Raw genomic sequence first — 23,199 nt, 5'->3', positions numbered from 1 at the left:
TTCCCCATCTCAGTTTGTTCCTCTCAAGTTCTTACCCATCTAGTTTTTCCATTCTCTTCTCTTCTCTGTTCTCCCCAGAATCCAGTTATATCAAGCCCCTGGTTGAGCAAGGTCACCAGGCTTGAATTCTACAGGGTCATAGAGGCAGGTAAGAATTTTCCTCCGGCAGTGACCACCAGGCTTTCTTTCTTTTTTTTTTTTTTAAAGATTTATTTATTTATTATGTACACAGAAGAGGTGCAGATCTCATTACAGATGGTTGTGAGCCACCACATGGGTGCTGGGAATTGAACTCAGGACCTCTGGAAGAGCAGTCAGTGCTCTTAACCTCTGAGCCATCTCTCCAGCCCCCACCAGGCTTTCTTTAACAACCCAAAATGGGAGTGGTAAAAGAGAAGGTCAATTGAGTGCTAATGACCGGTTAGCATATCACTGCTAGTCCTTGAAAGTGGCTAAGGGAGACATCTGATTCCAGAGAAAGCTTTCCTGAGGCTGTTCTCCAAATACCTGGAATGCGTATGTCCAGAGAGTTATCAGTCCACACTGTTAGCTCTTCTTAGGAAAAAGTCAATTGGGAAAACTATGAAGTCACACATGATTTTCATAACAGAATACAGCTGATATGTAACAAGCCAAATAACACCAAAAACTCCTTGGGATTTGGCTTCCTCTGGAGGAATTCCCTGATCCCTCCAGGTAGTGACTTTGCCATAACCAGCTGAGTTCTTATGATATCTTCCTGCGGCCCGCAGCAGATCCCATTTTACAAGTTCAGCATCTTTATGAGATGTCACAGGAGAAAGAAAAGGGAGGCCCTGAAGATCCTTCCTGCAGAAACCAGGGGCCAGGAAGGGGCTGTTCTATAGTCTTCTTACTCTAGAGCCCATGGCTCTGCTAGAGCTATGTGCAAATGCTGAGTAAATACTTTAACTATTCTAAGGAAAAGAGGATGGCCCAAGAAGATGAAGAACTCCGGCCTTTGGAGGGCATCCTTGTGAAGGCCTGGGTCTCACCATGGACATTGTCCCCAGCAAGGGGTGTCTGTGCTACCGAACGCTGGCAGCAGACAGAGTCTTACACAGCTGACATTTTACCCTGTGCCCTAAAGAGACGTCCCTGGGTGGCCAGGGAGTCACCACTGTCTGAGTTCCAGAAGTAGGACATACTTTTACAGAACCCGCTGGAGTCAGAGTCAGGGAGTGTTTCTGAGCATGTATGGTTGGAACTAGAACCTCCAACATACATACACATATATACTCGCACAAAGTTCTAAAAAAAAACTAAAAAAAAAAAAAAAAATTAAGTTTGAGATAAAGTTTTCCCCAAAGCTCTAAGTTTATTAAGTGAAAACCCAGTGCCAGGGTGGGCTACCTCTTTTCCAGGTGTTGTTAGCCAGGGAGGTCCCTGAAGGCCCCCAAACAGTACTGGCTATCACACTGTTGATGGTTGTATGTGGACACTGTGTGCGCGTGTGTGCGTGCGTGTGCGTGTGTGTGCGGTGTGTGTGTGTGTGTGTGTGTGTGTGTGTGTGTGTGTATTATCAAGTGCCAGGCAAAGCATGCCTGCCCACTTTCTGACTGGATTTGAGGCCCATTTTATAGGAAGGAAGGGTACTGTGTACAGTATCATGGAATTGATTGAGGCTGGGGACGGCATAGATCCTAGCAGAGAAGTTACTTTTGTTTTGCTAAACGGACACGCTGTGCCTGTCGAATTGCCTTTTAAACACTGATGTTTAAGTCCATAGATCAGAATGGGGAGGAGCTCCTGAGACCCAGCCCCTTCCTGAAGATCTATGGGTAGTTAATGGTTGCTAAGGAAGGAGAGGCATTGTCATCAGATGTAACCACTGGAGAGTTGCCCAGGCTCTGGTCCACAGCCCCTCACTCTATAATAACTGTCTGGTAAAACTCACTGGTTCAGAGAGAGAGGGAAGGGGGGATGGACAGACAGACAGACATGCAAGGAGGAGGGCCAGGACACTAGCTGGAAGAGAAGCACCAGGAGGTGGAAGGGGGTAAGAGAGGGTAATGAGGAGTGAATATGATCAAAATATATTACAAACATGTATAAATATGATATAATGAAACCCACTGCTATAGATATGCTAATGAAAAACTAACACAAACCAACCAAAAACCAAAAACTCAAAATCCAAAAGTTCTCTTATGTCTGGAAAAGGAACTATAATATATTTTAGAGCCAACAGATAAAGTACAATGTAAAATAAATGACTAGTTCAAAAGTCTCATACTTATTGATTGTACATGTTAAGTATTCCTGGAAAGGAAACCTACAAAATAGTCTAATAAATTATTTTTAATGTACATGTAAAAAAGCAGAGGCTCTTCCATATTCCTAAGGAGCCATAAGGACTGGATTGTTGTCAAGAAAACCGTAAAGAGAACAGAAGCAATCAGTTTTCTTCCCTAAAAATGAGGGATCAGGGCCTGGACTTGGCAACTTGGGGTTTCCCATGTGCCCCTCGGTGACAAGCGGCAGCCCCTCTCAGCTGGACCATGGTAGAGTAACTGGGGCGTCCGTACCTCCTGAAGAGAGCCCTTACCTGTGTGAAGGAAACCGCTTTCGCAACTCGGAAACTATTAAGTCTTCTACACGGTGATCTGTCTCCGTCACAAGGTCTGCCGCGGAGGTTTTTGTCGAGACCTGCTTTTCCTCAGTGAGGGCTTTTCTGATGATCTGAAAGAAGAGCACAGGAGGCAGTGAGGACCGTGGGCCTCCTCCTCCCCAGCCCCCACCCAGCCCTCTGCTCTTTGGGGACTGGCTGGCTATGGCCAGGGCCTGCAGCTGCCCTCTCCCGTCACTTGACTCAATATATCACGCCTGGCTCCCAGGGCCTCGAGGAACCTTAACCACGGGCCCTTACTCTGTTCCCAAGACAGACCTGCAATTCTACATTTCAAATTTGCAAGATGTGTGTGTAAAAACTTTCTCTGATTCACTCTATGAATCACACGAACATGTGGCGTGCCTGTGAAGGCAGGCTACAAACATCCCCACGAGAGCCGATCTGTATCACAGGAACCAAGGACGGCTCTTGCCGCTGTGTGCAGAACAGTACCAGCCGCCCCTAGGGGCACGTCAAAGATACTGGAGGCTGCTAAGGGACCACAGACGCAGGCTCCACAGCTGGGCAAGCCGCCAGCACATCTGGATTGAACCCACTATAAGGCCATTTCTGCTGGCCTGGGGTCGTCCCAGGAACCCCTAGAGACCCAAACAGGAAATCAGAGCAGTCGGTCCATCGCGGAATGCTTCAGGAGGATCAGTTCCAGCTTGTGGAAGAAAATGCCACCTCCAGTTCTAGCTGGGGCTGTTTTCTCCAAGTCTGTCTAAAAGTGGTGAAATCAGGAAACCCAAAGAAATCTGACCTATTCTCTCCACAACTAGCTACCTTCCCGAACCACTTATTTCTCTTGAAAGTGTCATCAAGGACTGGCAAGTTGGCTCAAGGGGTAATGTGCTTGCCATGCAGGCCTGATGACTTGAGTCCAATCTTCAGGATCTTTGTAAAGGTGGAAGGAGGGAAGTCAGGCACCAAGCTGTCCATTGGTCTCCACATGTGCATCATGGAATGAATACACACACACACACACACACACACACACACACACACATCCTTCCCCCCCCACATATATAATAAATTAATAAAAAAAAAGTACTACTCAGATTGTCTACTCAGACTTGACACCCTGTGCCCAATGTGACACTTAGCCTGTAGCATCTGACAAGCACTACCTGGCCCACACTATGTACTAATGATGCCAACGTGGAGCCCATACTACTATGTACTAATGATGCCAAGGTGGAGAGGTCTTCCGTGGGGAGGAGGGTCGTAAATAGAATCTTTTAAATTACATTTCCCTTCGGCGTTTTGTGTGTGTCTGGCCATCTGTGTGGGCATGAGCCACAGTGTACGTAGGGAGGTCAGAGGAAAATCTACAGGAGCTGGCATGGCCCAGATATCAAACTCAGGTCCTCAGGCTTGGTGGCAGGTACCTTTACCCGCTGACTCATCTATCTGGCCCACAAATGGAATTTTAAAGAACCAACAGAAACATGACATCCAGCGGTCCCTATTCTCTGCCTCACTGTCCTTCCCATAATTGACCCATCCCATAATGAGCCTACCGAGGTGATGCTGTTAACAATTAATTAAAATCAAAGTCCATATCTCATCTGAGACTCAAGGTAAGCTCTTAACATGAGCTCATATGCAATAAAAACATAAAAACTTCTATCATATAGTTGCAAAAATAAACATATGTCCAGAATGAAAATAAAGCAAAGAAAAATCAGACCAAAGCAATACAAAACAGAAGACAAACAAAAGCTACAACTCCATGACAACTTGGGGTACCTGATGAAATTGACTGTGCTCTGAAAGCTTAGCACTGCTGTAGCTGGAACTTTCTCCAGTCCGCCAGCACAAAGCACTCGACCAAATAAACACACAGAAGCTTATATTAATTAAATGTTTGCTAATGGCTCAGCTTCTTGCTAGCTAGATTTACATTAACTAACCATTTCTATAAATCTATATTGCACGTGCTCATGTTACAGTACTTTACATCTTGCTTCTCTTGTCTCTAGCACTCTCACTTTTTCTTAGTCTCTCTCTCTTTGTCCTGCCTATACTATACTTCCTGCTGCTACTGTCAATCAGCTTTTTATTTAGTGATGCTGTTTTTTAATCTGGGCTGCAAAAATAACAGATATGCATGATGAAAGATTTGAAGTCCATTAATGTCAGCTCCCACCGTTCACATCCTGCATGCAGGGCTTCCTGTTTCGAATTTGCAATATCCTGCCTATTACCACCAGGCTAATTCACTTACAACACCAATTTACACACAGCATCTCTCGCCAAACCAATCTCCTCCCCGGGTACTCATAAATTCAACCCTCTTCCATGTCTAGCTCACACAGAACCTGACATTGTCCAGGAATCCCAAACTCTGGGCCAGTCCAGGCAGGCCACTCGGCACTGTGTGTATACTTTACACAGGGAGGGAGGTTCAGTGTGTGGGTGCAGCAAAGGTATCTGGGTAATGTGTCTGCTGTGGTGGGGGGAGACAGGAGAAAGTAAAATCAGGGGAGAGAGACCCTCTCAAGAATCTAACAGGCCACACAGCACCAGAGCTTCTGGGATCTTGTTGGTTGCTTGGTCAGGGTTGGGGTCTGAGATCAACAGTTCTGGAAAGATCCATCATGGTAAGGAGTGGGGGCAGTTTTCATACCTCGGAGCAAGGAGGATCACCAGGAGGTTGGGACAGTCTCCCTGGGCAGTGGTGTGTGTGTGTGTGTGTGTGTGTGTGTGTGTGTGTGTGTGTGTGTGCAAAAAGATATGTCCATTTTGAACCAGTGCCTCCTGGGACCTGCTTAAAGAGGAAGCAGCCATGAGACCAGTCAGCCCAATTACACGCCCATGTGGCCTCCATGTAGAAGCTGGATGGAGGATTTAAGACAAAGATCTGAAAACTCCCCAGTGGCTTCCCACTGCTGCCAGAGGGCCCTCAAATGCTACACGGCCAGACCCTGGCCAGCCTGTCACCTCACCTTCCACAGGCTACCATACCAAGTTGCTCTCCTCCATCTGTCTCCCTGCTGATCGTAGCACAATGCTCCTACCCAGGGCCTTTACAGTCCGGTCCTCTAGCTGGCCCTCCTCCCCACCTGTGGCTGTCTCTCGTAGGTAGAGTTTGCTACGTTCTTCTCTTTGCAACATGAGCTCCATGACAGCAGAGGTTCCCTGACATGTTTATCTAGCTGCTTGTTTTCCCCTCCAGTATGGAGCCGTGGGAATGGAAGAAAGGCACATGGACTCCTGGAGAGGTTCCTACCACGTTCCTTCCAACAGAACCACTGATGTCTGTGCAAACACTGGCCACCCCAGCATCTGTCCTCTTGGCTCTTTCTCTGGTTGTGCTAATAAAGGTTCCAATGTGCCTGGGGCCGGCTATGCTCTGGGCCTTCCTAAAACATGGCCTCGTCTACTGTCCTGCTTTCAGAGCCAAACTCGGTCTGCCTTAGGTACCCGCCCCCACCATAACCAGCCAGCTGTACCTCCTTAGCCACGCATCTCCCCACAAAGTGCAGACGGCTCTCACTACCCTGGATGCCCAAGGTCCCGAGGGAGGAGTGTGGCAGCTTTCTGGACTTGGCCTCGACTTCTATCTCCTCTTTTTCTCTTAGGAACAGACCCCCATGTTTCAGGAAGAGCTGCCTTCAAAGATTCCCCTGACTTCCCTCTTGTGCTGCTGACTTGGTAAGCTCTGCGTAGAGGGTGTGGATGGAGACGCCCCTGCACCTTCAGAGCCATAGCCTCAAAAAGACACTGTGCCTCCCTTCAGTGTGTTTCTCCCTTTCAGGAGTTTTTGTGACCCTCGCTAAAGACAGCAAGGGCAGTCATAAGAAGAGAACCTCGACTCCCGGGGGTCCCACAAGCAGGGCCCCTCTCCGGGCCATACACTAACTGCACTTCGCAAAGGCCTGTAGGGCCCTGTCTCTCATGTCCATCGGCCTCCTTCCCGTGCTCCCGCTCTAAGGGTGGCATCCTTCTGTGAGGCTTTCGGTTTGTGGTGGTTTGAATGAGAATGGCCCCATAGGCTGCTACACTTGAATGCTTGGTCACCAAGGAGTAGAAATGTTTGAAAGGATTCCAGGGATTAGGAGGCGTGGCCTTGTTGGAGTAGGTGGGTTTTGAAAAGCCCTGCCAGGCTGTCTCTCTGTCTCTCTCTCTGCCTCTGGATCAGGATGTAGCTCTCAACTACTGCTCCAGGGCCACGCATGCTGCCATGCTTACACCATGATAATGGACTAAGCCTCTGAACCTGTAAGCAAGCTGCCAGTGAAATGCTTTCTTTCAGAAGAGTTGCCTTGGCCATGGTGTCCGTCTTAGTTAGGGTTTCTATTGCTGTGACAGAGACACCAGGACCACAGCAACTCTTATTTTATTGATTTTTTTTTTTTTTTTGAGACAGGGTTTTTCTATGTAACAGCTCTGGCTGTCTTGGAACTTGCTCTGTAGATCAGGCTGACCTCAAACTCACAGAGATCCACCTGCGTGCACCACCACTGCCCCACATGACAGCGGCAATTCTTATAAAAAAAATTTACATGTTCAGAGGTTTAGTCCATTATCATCAGGCAGACATGGTGCTGGAGAAGGAGCTGCTACATGATACACAGGCAACAGGAAGTAGACTGTAACACTGGGCGGTACCTTGAACACATGAGACCTCAAAGCCCGCCTCCACAGTGACACACTTCCTCCAACAAGACCACACCTACTCCACAAGGCCACACCTCCTAACAGTGCCTATGGGATTATGATGGCCAATTACATTCACAGCAACAGAACAGTGACTGAGACCTCTTCCCTCTGACGCAGCCAGAAAGTCACCCCTTCCACAAGAGGCCTCCTACAGAGACCAGCATTCATTCCACAGGACTGCAGCACACAATGCAACCTGCAGGCTCCCCAGGGCACTCAGAGGCCCCCTCCCTTCTGTGTCCACCTCCTACGAGCCAGTGTGAGCCTCTGCATGGGTTGCCACACCTGAAGGGCCGCCGTGAACACTTGTTGACGGAGCAGATAAAGACGTCTTGCTGTTGTATACTGAGCTGCCTTCTAACCACACTGGAAAACTTTAGTAAGTGCTCTTGTGACACCATGTCTAACCTCAGGGACACTTACAAGCTTGGTTTTCTCCTCCCAAAAGGCCTACAGCTGAGTGTGGAGCTCAGGGGCTCTGAGGGCAACTTGGGGCTGGTTACTAAGACCCACCCAAAAGCTTCCATCCACACCAGGCCTCACCTCACTACAGATTATATAACAGGGGAGCAGCGTAGACTGGGGGGGTGACATGTATCGTGGTCTTTTAAACAAACTGTTCATTTTTCTTTGCTTTATTGTAGCTGCCACAGGGACAGAATGCATCTGTGTCCTCCAACAGTGGGACAGGTGTGTTCCCCTGACCCAGCTCATGCCCTCCGTCAGGTCCTGGTCTCATACTAAGCCTTGTGTATGTCTTTCCCTGCCCCACCCTTGTTTTTGGAGTCAGGGTCTTGCTATGTGGGCCAGTGGTTGGTAGCCATAGCATTTGGCTACTGGGGGCGGGGCACTGACTGTCGCTTCCCTGGACTGTGTGCTTCTCAAGGCAGCAAGCCTTTCCCCTGAGCAGCTTCAGGACAAGCTCAGCCTCCTCAGGCAGCATGTCCGGGATGGCATCTGCCCAGGGGACCCACACATGGGGAAGCTCCACAAACGCACTTACCTCATCCATCTTGCTGGTACCATTCTCCTCTCACTGATGGAGTAGAGAGGACAAGCTACTTTTAACACCTGAGCCTGAGTTCCCCAGCTACTTGGGATCCTGAGCCACAGCATCCTTGTCTGCAGCAACAGTGGCATCTGAGCCACAGAGTTGTTTTAAGAGGGCAGGCCAGGTGCCCATGCTGACCGACACACTCCCAGACTCCCACCACTCTGGTGTTTGTAAGAACACAGACCTGACAAGAGGTAATGGCTTCTAACCAGGCCAGAAACCTATTTCACACATATCACATGCAAATGTAGAACAGGAGCCTAAAAATATCTGAGGTTGAGAAAAGTTTGGGGGCTGGAGAGATGGCTCAGCGGTTAAGAGCACTGACTGCTCTTCCAGAGGTCCTGAGTTCAATTCCCAGCAACCACATGGTGGCTCACAGCCATCTGTAATGAGATCTGGTGCCCTCTTCTGGCCAGCAATCATACATGCTGTATACATAATAAATAAATTTAAAAAATAAAAGAAAGAAAAGTTTGGTTTCTGGGGCTAGCTCTGTATGTTAAAAAACAAAAACAAAAACAAAACACAAAAAGGAAGCATGCAAAAGAAACTTTCACTCCTAAGTCTTCCCACGCAGAGAGGGAAGGTGATAGAATGTTTTCCAACAAGTGCTAAGATTCGAAATCCTGCCACCCTGCTCTGTAGCGTGGCTAAGCTGCAGTGGGAGATGGGAGTGTATTCCGAGTACCAGCGAAAGCCCTTTCCCGTGACTCCTTCCCCTTAATCTTAGGGGTTCTAATCATTCTACCAACAAGTTAATGTGGACTGTTATTTTTTAAGCCCTTTTCCATGACTCTTTTCCCTTCATTCTTAAGAGATTCTAATTCTACCAGTGAGTGTGTGCTTTAAACAAAATTGTTACAGTTACTATCTACGGCATGTTCTTTCCAGACCTCCTGGCATGACTTCCTGCCCTCTCCGAAGAGCCCTCCGTTAATGTTTAACATATAAAATGTGGACGTAAGGCACTGGAGCCTGAATCCCAAACTCAAAAAAGAAAGGTATGCATCTCCTTTAATACCAGACAACCTAAGCCAAGTGCCTCTGCTAGTTAAGTGTGCATCTCTCTTTCTCATGCCCAGTGGTTGATCCTCCAGGTCTCATCTCAGGCTCAGGCCGAGGCTCTCACAGCTCCTGGATTCTGTACTCCATTTCAGCCACGCCATCTTCATATGCACGTTTGCCTTGATCCTTTGTCTTCCCCTCCAACCTCCGGAGCCCATCACCTAGTCTTCTTGAAGACACAAATTAACTGTGACATCTTTCAGGAAGCTGTCCCTACCTCTCCGGTCCTGTTATGACCCCCTCTGTGGTCCTTTGGCATGCTTCTATGACTAGCCTCCATCCAGTGCAAAGAAACATCTGGCAGTACACACCAGTGGCTGGGAGCAAGCAGAGACAGCAAAACTGACTGGGATCCCGAGACTGGCTCACCCTGGGGAACAGGGGCATGTGAGGCAGGGACGAAGCAGACAGGGAGACTGTGGAGATTGACGTCACCACCCTCTTTCTCCTCACTTCCTTCAGTGACAGATGTCTCAGCCCAGGCAGGAGAAAGGAGCCATCAGAGGGACGACTTCATACAGGGGCACTTGGGACTCTCCCAAAGAGAACACAGGAGCCCAGCCTGGGGTGATGGCACCCTGTGGGCAGCCAGCTGCCCAACCTCCCCACAGTCACATCTCCCTTCTCTCCTGCAATCTGGATCCAGTCAGTCTCTCAGCTGAGAAATCCACTGAGCAACCATGTGCCACAAGCTCGGGACACCCCCACACCTGCTCCACCTGCAGCTCCCTGTCTCAGGACATCGCAAATCCATCATGCAACCTGCTTTTCAGGCCCAAATCCCTGCCGTCATCCTAGCACCTCTTTCCCTCACGACCTATGCCCAATCCAAACTGTCACCTCAGCCTTCCAAAATCAAATCATTTTTCATCCCTCTTTACACAGCTCCGTCATAGTCATGTGGGCTCCAGGTGGGCTCCGGATGTTGAGTCTGACACAGGACTCTCACAACACCTCACATCACATACCCAACAGAGGCTGAAGTTCCGGAGTTGCTCAACACATGTTGCCTGGTGAATGAACTCCGAGGTTTTAGTGCCACGGTTTTAAAACATAGTATCAAAGAAGTAAATAAACATGCAAAAGACATTTAGAGCAATAAAGAAACATAGTCTCACCTCCCCAGATCACTTTTTGCAAGGGGCAGAAGTCAGCTATTTTGGCTAGATTCGGACCGTCCCTTTCATCCATCACCAACTCCCTTTTAGACCTGGCATCGGCTGGTACTGAAGAGGGTGTGGTCAGTTCAGACAAGCAGGAGGTCTAAGTAGACGTACTTAGGTTTGATGAGACCTGTCTGTGGGATGTGCAGGCATTATCTGTCTGTAAGTTATTGTTAGCCAGCCAATAAAGGGACGGCTTTCAGAAATGCTCTTCCTGTTGGCCAAACCAACTGGCCGGGTCTGCTGTCACTGTTTCTGTGTTCAGAGAGAGGAGTAGACCTGTATGGGGCAGCCGGGCATCAGAGAGGTGCTGGCTGGATAGGGAGGTTTTGAATGCTTGCAGCTGGGATCAGGCCTGTCCGACACTCTTCTCCATAGTACAAGTAATACATGAAACATGGCGGCACTAAAGAAAAAAGTTAAGTTCTCAGCCGATGATAGCTGTACAATTTTAAATTGTACTATCATACTTTTTCTAAACTATCCATAATAGATTCAATTTTGCAACGGGAAAAGCTGTTTATCTTTCTAGTCCCTCACAGAAAACTACAAAGATGTCATTATAGTGCACACCTACAGCCCCAGTACTTGGGAGGCAGAGCTAGGGGGATCATGAGGCTAACCTGGGCTAAATATGGAGACTCTGTCAGGAGGGAGGAAAGGAAAGAACAGAAGGAAAGAGAGAGAAAATACTGGAAGGGCTGGGGGTGTGGCTCAGTGGTAGAGCATGTGCTGCTAGAGGCCCTGGCTGGGGTCCCCTGAAAACCACAGACACACATGCACTTGAGGCCCCTTTAGCAAGTGAGTGGCTGGGACCTTGGGGAAGGCAGGAATGACTCCAGTAGGCTAAGATAAACAGGTGTAGCTCAAAGGAGGTGAGGGGAGAGGAGGCAAGGTGAGGGGGCATCTCTGGGCAGGAAGTTCTCTCAGGATGGAGCAAAGGAACTTGGGAGCAGTTAGTGTAATCTGGGGACACTGGACATATATATTGGGAGCTCCCTCCCTTTGAGGCCCTGGCCTTGTAGCATACAGCACCCAGCCCCTCAGCTGGTAACGGAGAGGAGCCCACGATAAAATAGAGCATTGGTGAGAGGAGCCCATGACAAAATAGAGCATTGGCACAGGTGGCTAAGGGGACCTCAAAGATGTCTTTCCTGTCTCACTGGGCTGCCGTGCCACGGGCTGTCTGTCAGTACCCGATTACTACAGATCATTTAGAGAATCGTTCCCTCTTTTCACAGGTTAGCTACCGCGACCTTGCGAGCCTTCTGTTTCTCTCAGCCTTTCCCTCACTCAATGCCAGGCAGGCAGGAAGCTGCATAATTCCCAAGAGGAAGCCCAGAGTCCTGGGCTCCCTGACCAGACTCCTAATGTCAGAATCTTTATTTCACGGCTTTTTTTTTTTTTTAAAGCTTCTTCTTCTTTTTTTTTTTGCTGTTGGGAAATTGCAAAACCACCAATCTCTTTACGTTAAAATTTACAGAACCTTTAAGAACTGTGCCTGTGGTACTGCAAACTTCTGATGAGCACTGTTGAATATTAAAAATTACTTAAGCCTCTATTCTTGAAAGATTTAAACCTGAAAGGCCACAGAACCTACAGCTCCCACTCACCAGCTTTTACACAGCAGTGCCTGAGTCCTAAAGTTGATTTTCAAAGTCATCAGGGAAAAAAAGGAGTCTTAAGGTTCCTACATACGCTGACATGCTCTCTCTGGAAGGATGCTCTTGTTGGAACAGAAGCGAGGAGACGGGAGAGAGAGAGCTGCTAGTTCCTGCTCATAGAGAATCTATTTTCTAGGAAGAGGGTTTGCTCTGAGCTACAAGCTTTATCAGTTGTCTGGGAAGGGCCGGATTCTCCTTGTTACTGCATAATTGCAAAGGGTAGTTTCAAAGTATTTGCTCTTCCGGTTGTTGCTATGTTGGGATGGCTTTGCGCATGCACTGTACCACTGGGCTGCATTCCCCAGCACCATGGCAACACTTTTAAATACAGACACCCCCTTTAGAGTATTTTCAGATACACCTGAAAATAATGCTTTTTTTTTTTTTTTTTTGGACATAAGCCTTTCTGTGAACAGCACTTCGTTAACTCCTGTCTCCCGTGTCGGCGGTGTGCAACCACGTTTTAAGGAGCAGAGAGCATGGAGCATCAAACAAGGCCTGCTCTGACGTCCTAGGGAGCCATTGCATATTCATTCCACCAATATTATAAGTTCGGCGCTGCTGAAGAGACTGAGAAACAGTTAGGGTGAGAACACGAAAATGAAAAACAGAGGCGCCACAGTTAGTTTTCAAACCCAGTCTGGTTTTCTTCAGCTTTGCGCTGGTTTCCATCCTTCCGGCAGTCTAACGAGTTCCTCCTGAACTCGGGTCTGTGCCAGTCACTCCCTGGAGGCGCTCTCAGGCTGTGAGCCTAGGCTGCCTGGGCTCAGGATGCCCGGAGAAGGACAATCATCTGCAACCCAGCCAGAGCTCCACGCGCCTGGGGTCGAAACAGGGGGCACCGACAACCTGGCTGCAGGATTGGTCCTTAAAAAGAAATAACTGCGGTATTCTAGCCTGGGGTGGGGGGAGGTTTGCTTTCCAGGTGACTCAAACGCCAAGGTCAAGTACCCAGCAGTTGGCCATTCCATCGCCAAAAGAGGAGCGCGTCCCTCACGCTTTCCTGAAGGCTGCGCCCTTCTTTTCCCCACGGTGGTGACCCCCTGCTCCCCATGCTCGCCTCCCCCGGCTGCAGGGGGTGAAGGGCCAGAGAAAGGTGCGCCCCAGAAACAACACAGGCCCTGTCCTTGCAACGCGCGCCGCTCCCGCCCACGCGCCCGCAGCGCGCCCACGCTGTCCATCTCGGGTGTGCCTCGGGGCTGGACGCGGCCACCGTGCTCACCTGTCCCGCTCGCAGCGCCAACTGCACCGCCACTTCGAAGCACTCGTCCCAGGGGCCCACGCCCCGGACCGCCTCCTCCTCCTCCTCCTCGCTGCTCGGCTTCATCGCGGCTCCGCCGGGCCCCGCCACCTTCAGCTCAGTTCCGCGTGCTGCGGCCGGACCCGGGCTCCCACTCGTTGCCGCCGCCAGCACCGGAGGCTCCGCACGCTCTTCTCGCCTTCCCGCCAAGCCGTGCCTCCGCCCGCGCGCCGTGCAGCAGGAAGGCCGGCCAGGAGTTGCAGCCCAAGTAGCAGCGCCTGGTAGCCCCGCCCCATTTACCCCCGTCCCATTTGCCCCGCCCCGTCCGCCCCGCCTCATTTGCCCCGCCCACGCCCACGCCTCCCAATTCAAGGCCTTGCCCCGCCTTCCCATCCCAGGCCCGGCGTCTCATCATTAGCCCCGCCTCCCCACAACAGACCCCGCCCCCTACTCTGCGCCCCACCCCCTCGCCTTAGCCCCGCCCCGTGCAGAGCTCGCTCCGCCCTCTCCCCGCCCCCACCTCGCTCTCCACCGGGTGCTCGCCCCGCCCAGCCACGCGCCCAGCCGGGCCCACTTCTCATCCTGTCCCGGCCAGGCAGCTCCGGGGGACTGCAAGGTGGGCACTTCCAGCCCCTGGCAGCTGCTGGTGGGCGGCCTCTGTAAATTTGCCTGCTGCTGCTGAGTCTCTGGAACTCATTCCCGAGGGCGCGTAGAGCCACGGGGTTCCCAGGTGGGGGCTGGGGTGGGGGAGCCGCAAGCCAAACACGAGACTGTCACTCCGGATCGTAAACTGTTTAAACTCAAAACTTGTGTGGAGCCCTAGCTGTGACTGTGATTAGAATTTCTATAGCGAGGAGTGACCGTTTTAACCTTGGACGCTGATGAAAGCTAGTCCACGCCTATTAGGAAAATACAAATACTAGGAAGGCATTTCCTGAGTGTCCAAGAGTTTAACTTCCTGAGTCCCTCTACCCACAACTTATATAAAAATCGACCCATCGCCGGGCCGTGGTGGCGCACGCCTTTAATCCCAGCACTCGGGAGGCAGAGGCAGGCGGATCTCTGTGAGTTCGAGGCCAGCCTGGAAAGGCGCCAAAGCTAAGCAGAGAAACCCTGTTTCGAAAAACCACAAAACCAAAAACCAAAAAAACGACCCACATGAAATTATGGAGTGCCACTTCTCAGTCTGGGAGAATGGGAGTTTGTGTAAAAACACTGACGGAACTTTTTTTTTTTTTTTTTTTTTTTTTTTTTAAGTTAACCTAAAGATGGCAGTAAACCTTTTTAGCTAGGGTCAACTCTAAGGACTCTGACTCACCTAGCTCATCCCATGGCACAGAAAAGGGACCAAGGGTTGCCCAGGTCAGCATGGAGCCGCTATACTCCATCTTTGTTCATGTTTTTTCACTTCAAGATTGCTTGTAGGGCTTCAAAAAAAAAAAAAAACCAAACAAACAAACAAAACAAAACAAACAAACAAAAAAAAAAACCGCCTGGAACTGCTCTGAATGCTTCTTTTACAAATGAAATGTGAGCCAGGCAAAGACGGCTCAGCAGGTGTCTCCAAACTGAGCTGGATCCCTGAAACCCCTACATGGTGGAAGGAGAGAACCCCCTCCCGAAAACTGGCCTCTGACCACATGCGCACGCGCGCACGTACACAGGTGTGTGCAGAAATAAGTACACGTGATGTTTAAAATGGATGAAAAATGAGGACATGACCACTCCAAGACATAGTTGAGGAGGTTTACTGTAGGATCGAGGGAGCGCACAGTCAGACATCTGAAGAGCCCGGACTGAACATGGCTAGCAGACTGACCCAGGCCACGGAGTGGGGGTGGGGGTGGCGAGAGATGAGGGCAAGCAGACCAAGAGCGATCCAGGAGCCGGGCCAGCCAGGAGCCAAGAGAACCAAAGAGAGTATGTATCCAAAATGGCTGTTGCATATGGAAGAGAAACTAGGGGCGGGGGGAGCCGAAGCCCAGCCCCTTGGAAGGAGACATTTTGGTAGGGGGAGGGGGAGAGTACTGAGAGGAGTCACAGGTGCTGCGACTTGTCCAGGGTTTCTTTGAGACCTGACAGAAAAATTAAAAAGTGGCCTATAAGGGGGCTGGAGAGATGGCTCAGCGGTTAAGAGCACTAACTGCTCTTCCAGAGGATCCGGGTTCAATTCCCACCACCCACATGGCAGCTTACACAACTGTCTGTAACTCCAAGATCTGATACCCTCACACAGAAACATGCAGGCAAAACCACTAATGTACATAAGATAATTTTTTTTTAAAGTATTAGTCTTTAAAAAAAAAAAAAAAGAAGTGGCCTGTGTTTTGTTGCTGATTTTCATTAGTGATTAATGTTAGGATAGGATTTGACTTTGGCAGGCTGGTGGTGGCGCACACCTTTAATCCCAGCACTCGAGATGCAGAGGCAGGTGGATTTCTGAATTCGAGCCCAGCCTGGTCTACAGAGTGAGTTCCAGAACAGGCAGGGATACACAGAGAAACCCCGACTTGGGAGGAAAAAAAAAAAAGACTTAACTTTGGCCCTTTCTCGCCCTTTCTGAACATATCCACCCCCCTCACCTCCCCTTCTGTGATCTAATCTGGAAGCTCAGTTATAACATGGCATAAAACTTTTATTACAGATCTGAACCCATCCGAGGGAAATATTGATAACTTCCTTGTCTAACCGACAAATCCCTTAATGCGGAATAGTGTGTTTTTTGACAGGTATGAAGACTGAAGCCAGCCAAGTTTCTCTTTTGTCTTACCGCCATTCAAGTACAGAATGGTCTTTGTGACTATTTAATGAGTTAATATTTCTGTGCTTGACGCGCATGCATTTGCAGCCCAGCCCCTGGGCTGGAGAGTTCAGGGTAGAGGACAGCCATACCCTATAACCAGTAGCTTAGTAGCAGAACTCAGGCTTAACCTGTGTCCCGAGTCCTGTCCTCAGCACCAAAACAAACAAAATCTGTTCACTCATGCACCAACATAGCCTCAAGAGATTAATATACCATATAACTGATATAGACTTATTAAATAAGCCTAAGTTACTTGCCTTGAGTGCTTGAAGCCCTAAATTCAGTCCCTGACATTACAAAAATTAAATAAATTAATAGATCTGTTACTCACTGAATACTGAAATCGGCCTTTTATGATGGATAACACGCCCCTTCCGTGTGTAAATGGCAAGTCTCAGTGGACATGTGAGACAGCTCTTCACCCAGCCTGCCTCCGGTCCACGTGTTACCACATTCGGAGGCTGGAAGCCATGCTAACCAGCAAGCCACCATGTGCTCTGCCTTAAAAACTCTTTCTCAACTTCCCCTTCCTTTGATGTCCCCAGGGCACCCCCTCCATGTGTGCCTTGGTCACCAGGAGGCCTCATGCAAAGTGTGTGGGCATGGAGCCCAAAGGCCAGGAGGGGCAGTGTGTAAGGACTGTCCTTCTGTCCTTCCTGGAGGAGAGCAAAGGCTAAAGAAACAAAATGCCAGGCAAAGGTTTCCTCTATCTACTTCTCCGACAGGATGCTTTGAAATTAGATATTATCCTCCAGGGCCAAAGAAGTCCAAGAAATTGGCCTGGACATTATATCCACTTCTTGGTTGGTCTCATTTATTTGTTTGTTTGTTTGTTTGTTTGAGACAGGGTTTCTCTGTGTAGCTCTGGCTGTCCTGGAACTCGCTCTGTAGACCAGGGTGGCCTCATACTCAGAGATCTGCTTGCCTCTGCCTCCTGAGTGCTGAGATTAAAGGCGTGTGCCAGCACAGCCTGGCTGAACTCATCTTATTATTACATCCCTCGAAGTGAACTCCTGATACTGTCTGACCATTTGTAACTTTATATGTAAAAAGCTCTTTGGGGCTGAATTGTATGTTGATTGTGTACCCCAACCTGCCCATCAAAAACAAACAAACAAACAAATAAATAAATTCATTTGCTGAAATCTTAACCTAAGAATGTGACTGTTTGGAGACAGTGCTTTAAAGAAGTAGTTAAGTTGGACTGGAGCTGGCCAGGGACTGCTTGAAGTTCTTATAAGACGTGGGAATTTGTATATCGAGAAAGGCAGCCACCCATAATCCAAGTAGAGACACTTCAGGAAAAATTAACTCTGTCCACACCTTGATCATGGACAAGCAGCCTCTAGAAGATCAAGAAAATAGTATTTGTGGTTCTAAGCCTCCTAGATGGGTTGGGGATGTAGCTCAGTGGTAGAGTGCCTGCACTAGGTTCTGGCTTCCACCCTATTATCCCAAATGCGCAAGCCTCCCAGGCTATGGCACTTTGTTATGGCAGCCCAAAGTGACTGACATATGGAATCAAGACGGTGTGCCCTGGGCACCCACATGACAGGTTATAAGGAATTCTTTCCCCCTGACAAGTCTTGCAATGGAGAGCCAGACCCCTGCCTACCATCACCTGGCCCAAGAGCCCCAAGTCACTTGGTCATTTGAACTAATCGGCTCCTGAGGTTTTACTAAATTAAGTCAGACGGTTGCCAAGAAATGCTGTGTAGGAGCATACCACTCACACTGTGTGCGGATCTGCAACAGGAACAGTTCTTGGAGTCCCTTTGCATCTCTCCTCTAGAAGAGTCATTTGTTAAAGAATTCTCCCGATGGTTAGCCCTTTTCTCACTTATCTCCACTAGAAAACTAGAGATATTTATCTTCTTCTGGGAAAATTTCCCTTAGCACTTTCCCCCCTTGTGGAAGAGGGGTTAACACAGCTTTCAGCCTCCTTCCTGCTGAGTGTAACGTTGTTCCAGATTCTCCCTGAGAACTCAGTGCAGACCTTTCCTGGACTTGTCTTGTGTGTTTGCTTTGCTCTGTAGTCACTCCTCTGTCTCCTAAGTTTGTAGATCCTGGATACTCTGAAATGGCCCTTCAATTATTGTCACTACTGCATTCTATTAAAGTGAACTACAAGGCCTTATTCCTCTGCAATTTTCAGTCCTGTACACCTGGAATTGTTCGTGATAACGTTAATGGAAATTAACAACGCTCTCACAGCATATTGCATTCTGCACTCCATGCTGTATGACATGTAGCTCTATTTCCCAAAGCTGAAGTTCACTTTCTTGCCTGCCTTCCTCCTGGTAGAATGAAAACAAACTGTTTGCTCTCAGACAACTCAATCTTGTTAATAGAACGCAAGGACTCTGTTTTAAAGAAAAAATAGAAAGCAGTTAATTCTGGCTAAATATGAATGACTTGACACAGGAACACAGATTCAAGCTACCCTGGTAGGCTGGTTAGTTTTTTTTGTCAGCTTGACATACCTAGAGTCTTCCAGTAGGATAGAACCTCAGTTGGAAAATGCCCCCAATGTGATTGGCCTGCAGGCAAATCTGTGAGGTGTTTTCTTGATTGATGATGGATGTGTGTATTAGTCAAGGTTCTCTAGAGCAGTAGTTATCGACCTATGAGTCTCGATGAATGGCCCTTTCATGGAGGTCACCTAAGACCGTTGGAAAACAGATATATACGTTATGATTCATGACAGTAGCAAAATTACAGTTATGAAGTTGTAACGGAAATAATTTTGTAGTTGGGGGTCGCCACAACATGAGGAATTGTACTAAAGGGTTGCAGCATTAGGAAGGTTGAGAACCACTGATCTTTGTGAATCTGGTCCCTTGACCCACCCTTCAAGTGCCTGGGATACCTGCCACACTCCTTGGGTGGGATGTTCCATATTGCTGTGCACCCTTCTCATGTTGGTATCCTGTTAAAGGAAACCAGAAGCTTGCTTCCATGGTATCATAAACAGACTCCCAAGACCTAAATATTTCCAGAAAAGTTATCCTGCAGTTCAATCACCCTTCACCTCTTGTAAGGGCACATTGTCTTCAGCCTCTCTGGCGTCATGGTGGCCCTGTGGCTACCTCTCCTGACTCTGGTCCACTGGAGGAGAGGATGGACTGTATCAGTACATCTTCCTCTGTTAACCCCAAAGATGGGTGGAGAAAGACCACTGACCCAAATCATCATGGCCAAATTAATGAAAGCAAGCAATTGATTAAAGCGGGCTTTTTTAAAATTCGTGTACACAGACTGCCTCCCCCTAAGGCGGACTTTGAGAGGTCAGCACTGGATGTGAGGAAAACAAGGCTTTTATAGCTCAGGGGTTAAGGGGTCTCCAGATGGGGGATTTGGGGGCAAAAGAGGCAGGGTTACAGAAGCAGAACATCATAACACGTTAGTCCCAATGACCTTCTGAAACAAAGACATGGTTGCAAGGTGGGCATAAGAACTCATAGTCATAACAACCCTTTGGAAACAAAAGTAGGTTTGCAAGACAGTTGTTAGCTTTTGAAACGAAGACATGATTGCCATTCTTGGCACAGTCAGTGCAGGACCATTTGTAGTTAAGGTTACAGGTGGGCATAGCCCAATCCTGGAGAAACAGAGGTTTAATCATGAATAGGAATGAGCCTAGTTTGTCTTTACTATAAGATATGTTTTAATTTCCTGTGGTGCTGGGAACCAAAGCCAGGATCCCATGTGTGCAAGGCAGATGCTTTCCCACTGTTTTTTTAAAATTACTTTATTATTGTTGTTATTGTTATTATTATTATTAGATTTTTTGAGAGAGGATTTCTCTGTGTGGTTTTGATGTCTATCCTGGATCTTGCTCTGTAGACCAGGCTGGCCTCGAACTCTCAGAGATCTGTCTGGCTCTGTTCCTGAGTGCAGGGATTAAAGGTGTGCACCACTGCCGCCCAGCACTATTTTTTTTTTTCTTGTAAAGGTACATCTGCTCTTAACCTCTGAGCCATCTCTCCAGCCCATATTTTGTTGTTGTTGTTGTTTTTTAAAGAGCAGCTTCAGGTTTACAGCAAACTGAAGAGGAAGGTTCAGAGAGCTCCCATCTACTTTCCCACACAGCCTCTTATCTTAGTCAAATTGTTTTATTTTCTTTATCAACATTATACTATAGGGCACGGTTTTGCTTTGAGTTTTTCCTCCAACCAATGCCAGCCCCATCCTTGCAGGGTAGGTAAGATGGTGGGTTAATCCTGGTTGTCAACTTGACCACATCTGCAATCAACCAAAACTTAAGCAGCTGGGCGTGACTGTGAGGAATTTTCTTGATTGGATGTTTGAGGTCGGAAGACCCACCCTAAATTGGGGCTACACCTTCTGGTGGCAGCCTCACAAAAGGACAGGGAAGAAGGAAGTTTTTGTTGTTTGCCTGCTTGCCCTCACTCTTGCTGGTAAGCTCATCTATCCCACTGCTGAAGCATTCCTTTCCTGGTATTAGAGCCTACTTCTTTGGGATGTTAACATATACTGAAGAACAGCTAAGACATCTAGTTCTGTGGACTGAACAACTGGTTTCTTGGACCTTCCGTTGTTGGTAGACAGCCATTGTTGGACTAGCTGGACCACAGCCTGTAAGCCGCTCTAATAAATCCCCTTTTAATATAATATATAGTAGCAGCTACAGTGACTCCATTTTTGACTAAAGCAAGCATTCTAGAGGTCTGAGACTGGCTGGTCAGCAACTTGAGTCAGTTAGAACGTTCAGGAATTCCAGGAATGCAAAAGAGCCAGGGTGCATGTCCCCAGGAATTGCGTCTGCAGAAGTGCGCGTCCCCAGCGATGAATTGTGACTTTTGCTTTTAACACTTGCCCCCACACTTGGCTCCAGCCAGGGGCAGCAGTCCCAAATCCAACCAAGGGCTGATTAAAATCTTGATAGAGTCCGGGTGGTTTTTCCGTGTTCTCGAACTCTAGAGAACCCTCCGATTTCTGCCCACATGGGAAAGACTGGCGTCAGGGATGAGAATGAACAGGGATGGAATGTTAGGGTTTAGGCGACAGGGTACCTTGGCAGATCGGAGCCAAGGAATAGCTCAGAGATTTATGGGGGGCGGGGAGCGAGAGGCTGTCTCGGAGCCGGGACAAGAGAGAGACTGAGACAGACAGACGGAGGGAGAGCGGTCTGCGAAGGCAGGAACCTTTTCAAGGGTAGACATGCTACATTTGGCGGCTGGTGATGACGTCACGGCTGGAGCTGAGTTGCTGAAGCCGCTGGTTTCCAACCAGTGTACTCACAAATTCTTCGGTATGTCTGCATTTTAAAACTAGATTGCTCTTGGGCAATACTTATCTGATTTTTTTCTTTTAATTTTTTTTAACTGAAAGATTATGTTCCATTTGTATGCATGAAAGTTTTTTTTTTTTTTTTTTTTTTTTTTTTTTTTTAACAACAACAACAACAGCAAAAAGACTGTTACGGGACTCTATTCAATTTGGGTATATTTTTCTACAGGTAAGAGGAGAAAATAGAAAATGAGCCGGGTAGTGGTGGTGCATGCCTTTAATCCCAGCACTTGGGAGGCAGAGATAGGAGGATCTCTGTGAGTTTGAAGCCAGCCTGGTCTACAAAGCAGGTTGCGGGGACAGCCAGTTACAAAGAGAAACTCTGTCTCGAAAAAAACCGAAGAAGAGGGGGAGGGGGAAGAGGAGGAAATGATCTTCATTAGCCCTGGAAAGTTTGTGTGGGTCCACACAAAAGTGCTTCAAAGCAATTAGCATCTGAGAGGAAGAGGGCCTGGTCTGCTCTGCAGACATCTGACTGAGCCCTTGACTTTAACAAGATTGGACAAGGCAGCCCCAAGGTGTGGGCGTGCATCTGCGGTGGTTTGAATAAAACCGCCCCCCCCCATAGGATCTTGTATTTGAATGCTAACTCACCAGAGAGTGGCGCTATTTGAGAAGGATTAGAAGGAAGTGTGTCGCTGGGGGTGGGCTCCATCATGTCCGTGAGAGGCAACAGAGTACAAGAATAAGGCAGAATCCTATATTCAAAGGCAGGGGGCAGGAACCTCACTTTCTGGTGGATGCAGCTCAGTGGTAGAGCAAGCCTGTGTCAGGCACTGCCCTCCTGCAAGTTCTGCCTTAAAAAAAAAATACGGAAGCCGGGCGGTGGTGGCGCACGCCTTTAATCCCAGCACTCGGGAGGCAGAGCCAGGTGGATCTCTGTGAGTTCGAGGCCAGCCTGGGCTACCAAGTGAGTCCCAGGAAAGGCGCAAAGCTACACAAGAGAAACCCTGTCTCGAAAAACCAAAAAAAAAAAAAAAAAAAAAAAAAAAAATACGGAAGAAAAACTCATACTGCGCACAGCTCCTAGGGAAGGAGTTATCTGTGCGCAGTTGGTAGAAGCCAGCACACTGAAGCTTCTTACAGACAGACCAGCGCTGAAATCCTAGCCCTTTTGCACTACTAGAGTTCCCTTCCATGCTAGGTGAGCACTCTTTCTCTGGGCTACATCTCCAGCCTTGCATTTAAAGTTAAGGAACGTAATCAAGGTGGGTATGGTGGTGCATGTCTTCAGTCCCAACAGTCATAAGGCAGAGGCAAGAGACAAGTAGATTTCTGTGAGTTCAAGTCCAATCTGATCTAAATGAATTTTAAAAAGTCAAGTGAAACATATTTTTTAGTTTTTTGTTTGTTTTTTGAAACAGGGTTTCACCGTGTGACCTCTGTAGACCAGGCTACCTTCAAACTTGCAGAGATCTGCTTGCTTCTGCCTCCCGAATGCTGAGATTAAAGGTGTGTACCACCATCATCAGGCTAAAATTTTAAAAAGATTTAATTACTTTTATTTTAAGTGTATGGGTGTTCCGTCCGCTCTTGTATCTATCACACACATGCAGTGCTCAATGAGGCCAGAAGAGGGCGTCAGAGCCCCCTGGAA

The 23,199-nt window shown here is 48.3% G+C and overlaps 1 protein-coding gene across 1 annotated transcript in view; it reads right to left on the bottom strand.

The window, feature by feature from the left end:
• Impa2 (inositol monophosphatase 2) overlaps positions 1-13,775 on the bottom strand; it is a 30,938-nt gene extending 17,163 nt beyond the window's left edge. Inside the window, exons 1-2 of the mRNA XM_028856192.2 lie at positions 13,469-13,775; positions 2,567-2,700 (exon numbers count right to left, since the gene is read on the bottom strand). Coding sequence (XP_028712025.1) covers positions 2,567-2,700; positions 13,469-13,573 — 239 coding nt within the window. The 5' untranslated portion in view covers positions 13,574-13,775. The remainder of the gene's footprint in view (positions 1-2,566; positions 2,701-13,468) is intronic.
• Positions 13,776-23,199: the final 9,424 nt, after the last annotated feature.

The sequence above is a fragment of the Peromyscus leucopus genome, chromosome 19, assembly GCF_004664715.2.
Source record: "Peromyscus leucopus breed LL Stock chromosome 19, UCI_PerLeu_2.1, whole genome shotgun sequence".
In the NCBI taxonomy this organism is placed as follows: Eukaryota; Metazoa; Chordata; class Mammalia; order Rodentia; family Cricetidae; genus Peromyscus; species Peromyscus leucopus.
This window is presented reverse-complemented; position numbering and strand designations above follow the sequence as displayed.